A 10,072-nucleotide genomic window follows, 5' to 3' on the forward strand; every position below is an offset into this window, starting at 1 on the left:
TTCTATTCTATTCTATTCTATTCTATTCTATTCTATTCTATTCTATTTTGAGACAGAGTTTCACTCCCGTTGCCCATGCTGGAGTGCAGTGGCGGGATCACAGCTCACTGCAGCCTTGACCTCCCGTGCTCAAGTGGTCCTCCCACCTCAGCCTCCTAAGTAGCTGGGTCTATAGGCATGCACCACCACACCTGGCTTATTTTTAGTAGAGACAGAGTTTTGCTATGTTGCCCAGGCTGGTCTTGAATTCCTGGGCTCGAGTAATCTGCCCACCTTGGCCTCCCAAAGTGCTGGGATTACAGATGTGAGCCACTGTGCCCAGCCAAAATTTTATGTTTTTAGATGTGTAAAAGTGTAATACTTGTTTATTACTAAAGTAATTAATATATAAGGGTATATTTGAAAGGTAAAAGTTTATGTAAAGTCCCACTTAAGTGTCTTATGTGACATTCAGAAATTTCCAGTATAATATTGGGCTCATATTTACTTTTTTTCTTTTTGAGATGGAGTCTCACTGTGTCACCCAGGCTGGAGTGCAGTGCTGTGATCTCGGCTCACTGCAACCTCCGCCTCCTGGGTTTAAGCAATTCTTCTGCCTCAGCCTCCTGAGTAGCTGGGATTATAGGCATGAGCCACCGCACCTGGCTAATTTTTGAATTTTTAGTAGAGACGGGGTTTCTCCATGTTGGTCAGGCTGGTCTTGAACTCCTGACCTTGTGATCTGCCCACCTTGGCCTCCCAAAGTGCTGGGATTACAGGCATGAGCCACTGCGCCCGGCAGGTTCATATTTACTTATAAGTTACAGTCAGTTTTTTTTTCCCTATTGCTTCATTTTTCCTTCATATAAATTTTTTTTCTATTAGAAATAATTCTGTGATGAATGTCCTCTTGCAAATATTGTTCTTTTCTACACCCATGAGAATATCTGGGGTCTTATGTTTTAAAACTAATAACTATGCCTAATGTTTTTGTTGTTTAATGTTTGTTTCTTTTACAGAGGAGGGTCTCACTTTGTTGCTGAAGCTAAAGTGCAGTGGCACTATCATAACTCACTGTAGCCTCAACTTCATGGGCTCAAGCAATTCTCCTGCCTCAGCCTCCCAAGTAGCTGGGACTACAGGCATGTACCACCATGCCCTGCTAATTTTTTTAAAGACTTTTAGAGACAAAGTCTCACTATGTTGCTTAGGCTGGTCGTGAATGCCTAATGTTTAATTAACACTTTACATTTTATAAAGCACTTACACTTTTGATCATCACAAACAATATTCTGAAGCAAGCTAGAAAAATGCTGTTAATCCTCTTTTACAGATATGAGAATAGACTTAGGTTAAGTGACTTGCCAAATTTCATTTAGTAGTAGAACTAGCATAATAATTTAGGCCTTTTGATTTGGTTACTCTTTCACCATGCCATAATTGTCTCTTGGGAAAAGGGAATATGAAGATAAGTCTCATATTTTAGTACTTTTAATATTTTATTGTATTTTGGGCACAGTGCCTCCTGCCTGTAATCCCAGCACTTTGGGATGCCAAGCCAGGCAGATCATGAGGTCAGGAGTTTGAGACCACCTGGCTAACATGATAAAACTGCATCTCTACTAAAAATACAAAAATTAGCCAGGCCTGGTGGCAAGTGCCTGTAATCCCAGCTACTCGGGAGGCTTAGGTAGGAAAAACACTTGAAACCGGAAGGCAGAGGTTGCAGTGAGCCAAGGTTGCGCCACTGCACCCCAACGTGGGCAAAAGAGCAAAACTCCATCTCAAAAAAAAAAAAAAAAAGGAAATTAATATATTTTTGTGTCTTTATCTGGGTACTTGGGTCCATTTTTGTGTAAACTTATGAGGAACCAGTCTCTTCACCACAGAAAAGCTTCAATATAGAAAACATTTTGTTGGCCAGGCGCGGTGGCTCACACCTGTAAATCCCAGCACTTTGGGAGGCCGAGGTGGCTGCTCACTGGAGGTCAGGATTCGACACCAGCCTGAGCAACATGGTGAAACCCCGTCTCTACTAAAAGTACAAAAATTAGCCAGACATGGTGACATATGCCTGTAATCCCAGCTATTCGGGAGGCTCAGGCGGGATAATCGCTTGAACCAGGCAGGCAGAGGTTGCAGTGAGCTGAGATTGCGCCCCTGCACTCCAGCCTGGGCAACAATGCGAGACTCCGTCTCAAAAAAAAAAAAAAAGAAACATTTTGTTGCACTTAAGTGGTTGGTAATAGCCATCCACAGAGTAGGTGTTCTTTTATTGGATTAAAACAACAAAAAAAAGAAGCACTTGTTCTTTTAAATTTACCTTCCTGGTTTCCCTTTATCACCCATGCTTTGCAAAAATTGCTTCCTTTAAATTTAGAAACTTTCCTATAGCAGAAGGTTTTTGCTCCTTTCTGTCTTATCTCTTGAGGGACAGGTTGTGTGGATTTGGCAAGTGATTCATACAAAAATATGTAAAAGTACAGTTGACTCTGTATCCATGGGTTCTGCATCTGTGGATTCAACTACCCACAGATCGAAAATGCTCAGAAAAACACGGTAAAAAATATTATAGGACAGACATGGTGGCTCATACCTATAATACCAGCACTTTGGGAAGCCAAGGCAGGAGGATTGCTTGAAGCCAACAGTTCGAGACCAGCCTGGGCAACATAGCGAGACCCAAATCTCTGCAAAAAATTTCAGGAATTGTGTGTGCTTGTAGTCCCTGGTACTTGGGAGGCTGAGGTGGAAGGATCGCTTGAGCCCCGGAGTTCAAGGCTGCAGTGAGCTATGATTGCGTTGCATCACTGCACTCCAGCCTGAGTGACAAAGCAACACCTTCTCTCTTAAAAAAAAAAAAATACTAATTTTAATATACAGCATAGCAACTATTTACATAGCATTTGTGTTGTATTTGGTATTACTTTAAAAATCTAGAGATGATTTAAAGTATACAGAAGGATGTGCATAGGTTATATGCAAATAATATACCATTGTGTGTAAGTGAATTAAGCATCCTTAGATTTTTGGTATTCGAGGTGGGAGATCATAGAACTAATCTCTTGCGGATACCAAGGGAAGATTGTATACTACATACCCAGTTCTGATTGTGGCTATTTGATGCTTTTTACTGACTTGAGAACAAATCTTTGGATTTGGAAGTTTAAAATACAGTCTTGGCCGGGTGCGGTGGCTCATGCCTGTAATCCCAGCACTTTGGGAGGCCAAGGCAGGCGGATCACCTGAGGTCAGGAGTTCAAGACCAGCCTGGGCAAAATGATGAAACCCTGTCTCTACTAAAAAAAAATACAAAAATTAGCCGGGCATGGCAGCGTGTGCCTGTAATCGCAGCTATTCAGGAGGCTGAGGCAAGAATCTCTTGAACCCAGGAGGCAGAGGTTGCAGTGAGCCGAGATCTCACCACTGCACTCAGCCTGGGGGACAGGGCAAGACCCCACCTCAAAAGCAAACAAAAAAAATTAGTCTTACATTTTTATGAGATTTGACTGTAATTTGTTGGTTAAATAACCAGCTGAAGCTAACTTGTAACTTTCAGAGCTATAATTTCCCTAAATTGTGAAATTCAACACATATTGAAAAATCAATAAAACATAAATATTCAGGTTACCAAATCATTATAAACTAAACACTTTTGTTAGTATAATCCAAGCCAAGAAATTGAACCTTGCTAATACTCCCAGAATCCCTTCTCTTTTTTTTTTTGAGATGGAGTCTCTGTCGCCCAGGCTAGAGTGTAGTGGCATAATCTTGGCTCACCGCAGCCTCCATCTCCCAGGTTCAAGCGATCTTCCTGCCTCAGCCTCCCAAGTAACTGGGACTACAGGCGCCCGCCACCACATCCGGCTAATTTTTGTATTTTTAGTAGAGATGGGGGTTTCGCCATGTTGGTCAGGCTGGTCTCGAACTCCTGACCTCAGGTGATCTGTCTGCCTTGGCCTTCCAAAGTGCTGGGATTATAGGTGTGAGCCACCACGCCTGGCCACAAGCCCTTCTGATTACATCTCTTCCCCTTCCTGTCCTAGAGAAAACACTCTTCTGAATTATCGCAATCACAGAGTCATTTTTAAGTATACATCTATAAACAATATCGTATAGTTTTGCATGTTTATTAGAATCTCTACTCAATTTGTAAATGCTTTTTAAATTGTTTTGCTGTATGTGTACCGAGCAAATAAGTTTAAACTTAATCCTGTTAAATGTACTTAACAAGATCTTTTTTTCTTCAGTTACGACCACCTCAGCCTCCAGTGTATCTCTTTGTATTTGATGTGTCTCACAATGCAGTCGAAACTGGATACTTGAATTCAGTTTGCCAGAGTTTGTTAGACAATCTGGATTTGTAAGTTTCTCAATTCAGCTTAAATATGAAACTAATAGTATTTTCTAAATGAATAAGTAATTTTTTTGAAATTTAAAAAAAAGTTGTATAATTATGTTCTAAAACTCCACCTAAATCAGTTGTTAATTTAGGCCTCACTTTCTCTTAGAAACATTATTTTTAAACCTGTAGTTGGTAGGAAGAATAATGTAATGAACTTCCAGGCACCGGTCACCGAGATTCATCATCTTCAACATTCTGCTCTTCTTGCTTCATCTCATCCTTCCCCTTTCATGCATATACCTTTTCCCACCTTGAGTATTTTAAGGCAAATTTCAGCCAGCATACTGTTTAACCTATACATACTTCAAGATTAACTTTTATACCTAACTATAATACTAAAGCATCAAGCAAAATTTGCAGTAATTCCACATATGATCTAATACCCAGTTTATTTTTTGTTCCTGGTTGTCTCAAAAATGCCTTTTTTTTTTTTTTTTTGAGACAGAGTCTCGCTCTGTCGCCCAGGCTGGGGCGCAGTGGCCGGATCTCAGCTCACTGCAAGCTCCGCCTCCTGGGTTTACGCCATTCTCCTGCCTCAGCCTCCCGAGTAGCTGGGACTACAGGCGCCCACCACCTTGCCCGGCTAATTTTTTGTATTTTTTAGTAGAGACGGGGTTTCACCGTGTTAGCCAGGATGGTCTCGATCTCCTGACCTAGTGATCCACCCGTCTCGGCCTCCCAAAGTGCTGGGATTACAGGCTTGAGCCACCGCGCCCGGCCAAAAAATGCCTTTTTACTGTCAGTTTATTGGAGTAAGAATTTAAACAGTATACACATATTGCATTTGGTCATTGCATTTGGTCATCAAGTGTCTTAAGTCTCTTAAAATAACTCTTTCCAGTGGTTTTTAGAGACCTAGTGTAACCCATCAAAGTTAATGTGACCTTTCTATGTAATGAAGTATAGTGCTTGTGTGTGGTGTGGAGGCATATAGAAGGCTAAATTTCATCACAAGTGGAGTAACTCTTTCACTTTGGTGAAAAGCTCATTCTTGTTCCTGCCAGTATTTATATTTTTAATGTTATAGATTGTGAATGGGGATTGTGAATTGAAGAGATTGTCACTGACTCACCCATGCATGAACAAGAGTGAAAAACAGTTTGCTCTTCCCCTTATATAATTGTAGTTCCACCTATTTGTAGTTCTTTAAAATAGATGCTTTTGCTCTTCTTTGTTCTTAAATATTACAGTTTCTGTATCATAATATTTTGAAGCATGCTTTATAACTTAAAATCATCTGCAAAATTTCATTAATAGTTTTCAGTATTTTTAACCTACTATTTCCTAAGTGATTATATGTAAGTTTACATAGCTATACTTGGTTTTGGATTGTTGTATTATGGCTGTTTTTTGTTTATTGTTTGGCTTATGTGTAGTGTTTTCCCTTTGAGTCAGATATGTTTTCATGGTAAACATTGAGTGGTTTAAACATTTGTTTGTGTTGGGCCAATTTCTATAATATTGAATTAGATATTTTCATGTAACTCTTAGGACATATTTTATGTGTATATTTGTATATGGTTAAAACTTGATAAAATAGTCTTCTGAATTTGTCTTTAGGCTTCCTGGCAACACTAGAACAAAAATTGGCTTCATAACATTTGACAGTACAATCCATTTCTACAGTCTTCAAGAAGGTCTCTCTCAACCTCAGATGCTAATAGTTTCAGATATTGAAGGTATAGATTTATTGAACTACTTTCATAATTTTTCAATTTTAGAAATATTTCTTTATTACTTGACAAATTGGATGTGTGTTGTTTGTACTATGTCAAGGAAAATCTTGAGTATAAAATCATGATTGTTGGAGTTGTAAGTCTTTCAAGTGCAATCTCTTATTTTATGGAAGAGGAAATGGGGGTTATGGAGACAACATGAATTCTGAACAAGGTAACAAAAACAAGTTAATGTTAGAACTCAGATCAAATTTAGGCTTTTTTCCCCCTTCTTCCCATTTATTCATTCAAAAAGTGTTTGAGGATAGACATATAGAGCAAAGAAATAGAATTGAGAGCTCAGAATAAAGCCTAGCATATATAGTCAATTGATTTTTTTTTTTTTTTTTTTTTTTTTTTGTCTTACTCTGTCTCACAGGCTATAGTGCAGTGACACGATCTTGGCTCACTGCAGCCTACGCCTCCCAGGTTCAAGCAGTTCTCCTGCCTCAGCCTCCCGAATAGCTGGGAAGACAGGCATGCAACACCATGCCCAGCTAATTTTTGTATTTTTAGTCGAGATGAGGTTTCACCATGTTGGCCAGGCTGGTCTCAAACTCCTGATCTCAAGTGATCTGCCTCTCTTGGCCCCACAAAGTACTGGGATTACAAGCATGAGCCACCAGGCCCAGCCAGTCAATTGATTTTTTGACAGAGGTGCCTGGACCAATCAGTGGGAGAAGAGACAGTTTTTTCAACAAATAGTTATGGCAGTACTGCCTATGCAAAAGAATGAGGTTGGACCTTTACCTTATACCATGTGAAGAAAATTAACTTGAAATGGACTAAAGACCTAAACTTAAGAGCTATAAGTATAAAACAGGGGCAAATATTTATGCCACTAGATTGTGAAACATTGGAACCCTGGTGCATTGCTGGTCAGAATGTAAAATGGTATAACTGCTGTGGAAAATACCTTGGCAGTTCCTCAAAGTTAATGGTGAATTACCACATGATGTAGCAATTCCACCGTTCAATATATACTCCAAAAAATTGAAAGCAGGGACTCAAGCAGATGCTTGTACATCATTGTTTATAGCAATAGCAATCATTCACAATAGCCAAAAGGTGGAAACACCCCAAGTAGTCATCAACAGATGAATAGATAAACAAAATGTGGTATAAACGTATAATGGGGACGGGCGCGGTGGCTCACGCCTGTAATCCCAGCACTTTGGGAGGCTGAGGCGGGCGGATCACAAGGTCAAGAGATCGAGACCGTCCTGGCCAACATGGTGAAACCCCGTCTCTACTAAAAATACAAAAATTAATTAGGTGTGGTGGCGTGCGCCTGTAGTCTGAGTTACTCGGGAGGCTGGGGCAGGAGAACATCATGAACCTGGGAGGAGGTGGAGCTTGCAGCAAGCCCAGATCGTGCCACTGCACCCCAGTCTGGACAACAGTGAGACTGCATCTCAAAAAAAAAAAAAAAAAAAAAGGACAAAAAAAAACGTATAATGGAATATTATTCAGCCTCAAAAAAATGATGAAATTCTCACACGTGCTACAATGTGGATGCACCTGGAAAACATACTAAGTGAAATAAGCAAGACACAAAACGACAAATATTGTATGGTTCCACTTATATACAATACCTAGAATAGGCAAATTCATAGAGACAGAAAATGGAATAGAGGTTACCAGGTGCTGGGGGGGAAGGGCAATCAATAGGGAGTTATCATTATTATTACTTTTTTTTTTTGAGATGGAGTTTTGCTCTTGTTGCCCAAACTGGAGTGCAATGGCACCATCTCCAGTCACTGCAACCTCCGCCTCCCAGGTTCAAGCAATTCTCCTACCTCAGCCTCCTGAGTAGCTGGGATTATAGGTGCGTGCCACCATGCCCAGCTAATTTTTTATATTTTTAGTAGAAACGGGGTTTCACCATGTTAGCCAGGCTGGTCTTGAACTCCTGACCGCAGGTGATCCACCCGCCTCTGCCTCCCAAAGTGCTGGGATTACAGGTGTGAGTCACCGCGCCTGGCTATTACTATTTTTTTAAAGACAGAGACTCTGTCTCCCACGTTGCAGCGCAGTGGTGCAATCATAGCTCACTGCAGCCTTGAAGCCCTGGGCTCAAGTGATCCTTCCACCTCAGCTTTTCAAGTAGCTAGGACTACAGGTACACGCTACCATGCCCAGCTAATTTTTAAAATTTCTTGTGGAGGCAAGGTCTTGCTAAGTTGCACAGGCTGGTCTCAAGCTTCTGGCCTTAGGCAGTCCTTTCACCTCGTCCTCCCAAAGTGTTGGGAGTACAGGCATGGGCCACACCTGGCCAGGCCTTATTTTTTTGTAAAAAGAAACTATAGAAATGTAGAAAGTGATTAACCTTGTAATCCTCCACCACTCTCTGCCCAGTTTGCTCCCTTTCTAAGGAAGAATTACTAAGCAAGAATAAATGTGAATCCTGAGAGGCTCATCTGAAGTGGGCAGTTAGCATACCTTCTGATTCGCTTGATTTTGCAGTCCCATTAATTTTGTTTGTTTGTTTGTTTGTTTGTTTGTTTGTTTGTTTTGAGACGGAGTCTTGCTCTGTCGCCCAGGCTGGAGTGCAGTGGCGCAATCTCGGCTCACTGCAAGCTCCGCCTCCCGGGTTCACGCCATTCTCCTGCCTCAGCCTCCCGAGTAGCTGGGACTACAGGCGCCCGCCACTGTGCCCGGCTAATTTTTTCTATTTTTAGTAGAGACGGGGTTTCACCATGGTCTCGATCTCCTGACCTTGTGATCCGCCCGCCTCGGCCTCCCAAAGTGCTGGGATTACAGGCGTGAGCCACCGCGCCCGGCTGCAGTCCCATTAATTTTATTTGTTTGTTTTGTTTTGTGTTTTTGGAGACAGAATCTTGCTTTGTTGCCCAGGCTGCAGTGCAGTGGCGCAATCTTGGCTCACTGGCTCACTGCAGTCTCTGCCTCCTAGGTTCAAGTGATTCTCATGCCTCAGCCTTCCGAGTAGCTGGGATTATAGGTGTGTGCCATTATGCCAGCTAATTTTTTGTATTTTTTAGTAAATATGGGGTTTCACTATGTTGGCCAGTCTGGTGTCAAACTCCTGGCCTCAAGTGAACTGTCCACCTTGGCCTCCCACAGTGCTGGGATTACAGCAGGCATGAACCACCATGCCCAGCCTCCATAGTCCCTTTTTTTTTTCTTTTCTTTTTCTTTTTCTTTTTTTTTTTTTTTTTTTTTTTTGAGAAGGAGTCTTGCTCTGGCACCCAGGCTGGAGTGCAGTGGCGCAATCTCGGCTCATTGCAGCCTCTGCCTCCTGGGTTCAAGCAATTATTTGCCTCAGCCTCCCGAGTAGCTGGGATTACAGGCGCCCACCACCATGCCTGGCTAATTTTTGTGTTTTTAGCAGAGACAGGGTTTCACCATCTTGGCCAGGCTGGTCTTGAACTCCTGACCTCGTGATCCACCCGCCTCGGCCTCCCAAAGTGCTGGGATTATAGGCATGAGCCACCGCACCTGGCCCGTAGTCCCTTTTTAAAGGCACTGGTGTGGGCCCTTTTTTTTTTTTTTCTTTTGAGACGGGTCTTGATCTGTCCCCCAGGGTGGTGTGCAGTGGCGCCATCTCAGCTCACTGCAACCTCCACCTCCCGGGTTCAAACAATTCTCCTGCCTCAGCCTCCCAAGTAGCTGGGACTACAGGTGCCCACCACCATGCCTGGCTAACTTTTTGTATTTTTAGTAGAGATGGGTTTCATCACATTGGTCAGGCTGGTCTCAAACTCCTGACCTTGTGATCTGCCCGCCTCGGCCTCCCAAAGTACTGGGATTACAGGCATGAGCCACCGTGCCTGGCTGACCTTCTTTATAAGAAAGCATATGCTTTGTGAATGACAGAGCTATTGGTGAGCTGTATGGCTTCCTTATAAAGACAGCATTCTTGTGTGTCATGTTAGTCAAAAAGATGTCTCAATGCCAATAGTGTATCTTTGGCTGGCTTCCAGGGCTAGCCATTTAAAAAAAAAAAAAAGGG

The 10,072-nt window shown here is 42.1% G+C and overlaps 1 protein-coding gene across 3 annotated transcripts in view; it reads left to right on the forward strand.

Moving 5' to 3' along the window:
• The window catches only part of SEC24A (SEC24 homolog A, COPII coat complex component), an 85,779-nt gene that overhangs the window by 35,480 nt on the left and 40,227 nt on the right, over nt 1-10,072 (forward strand). For all 3 annotated transcript variants that reach the window (XM_025387366.1, XM_025387368.1, XM_025387367.1), the window contains exons 10-11: nt 4,230-4,342; nt 5,945-6,063. In XM_025387366.1, coding sequence (XP_025243151.1) covers nt 4,230-4,342; nt 5,945-6,063 — 232 coding nt within the window. The remainder of the gene's footprint in view (nt 1-4,229; nt 4,343-5,944; nt 6,064-10,072) is intronic.

This window comes from Theropithecus gelada, chromosome 6 (assembly GCF_003255815.1).
Source record: "Theropithecus gelada isolate Dixy chromosome 6, Tgel_1.0, whole genome shotgun sequence".
In the NCBI taxonomy this organism is placed as follows: domain Eukaryota; kingdom Metazoa; phylum Chordata; class Mammalia; order Primates; family Cercopithecidae; genus Theropithecus; species Theropithecus gelada.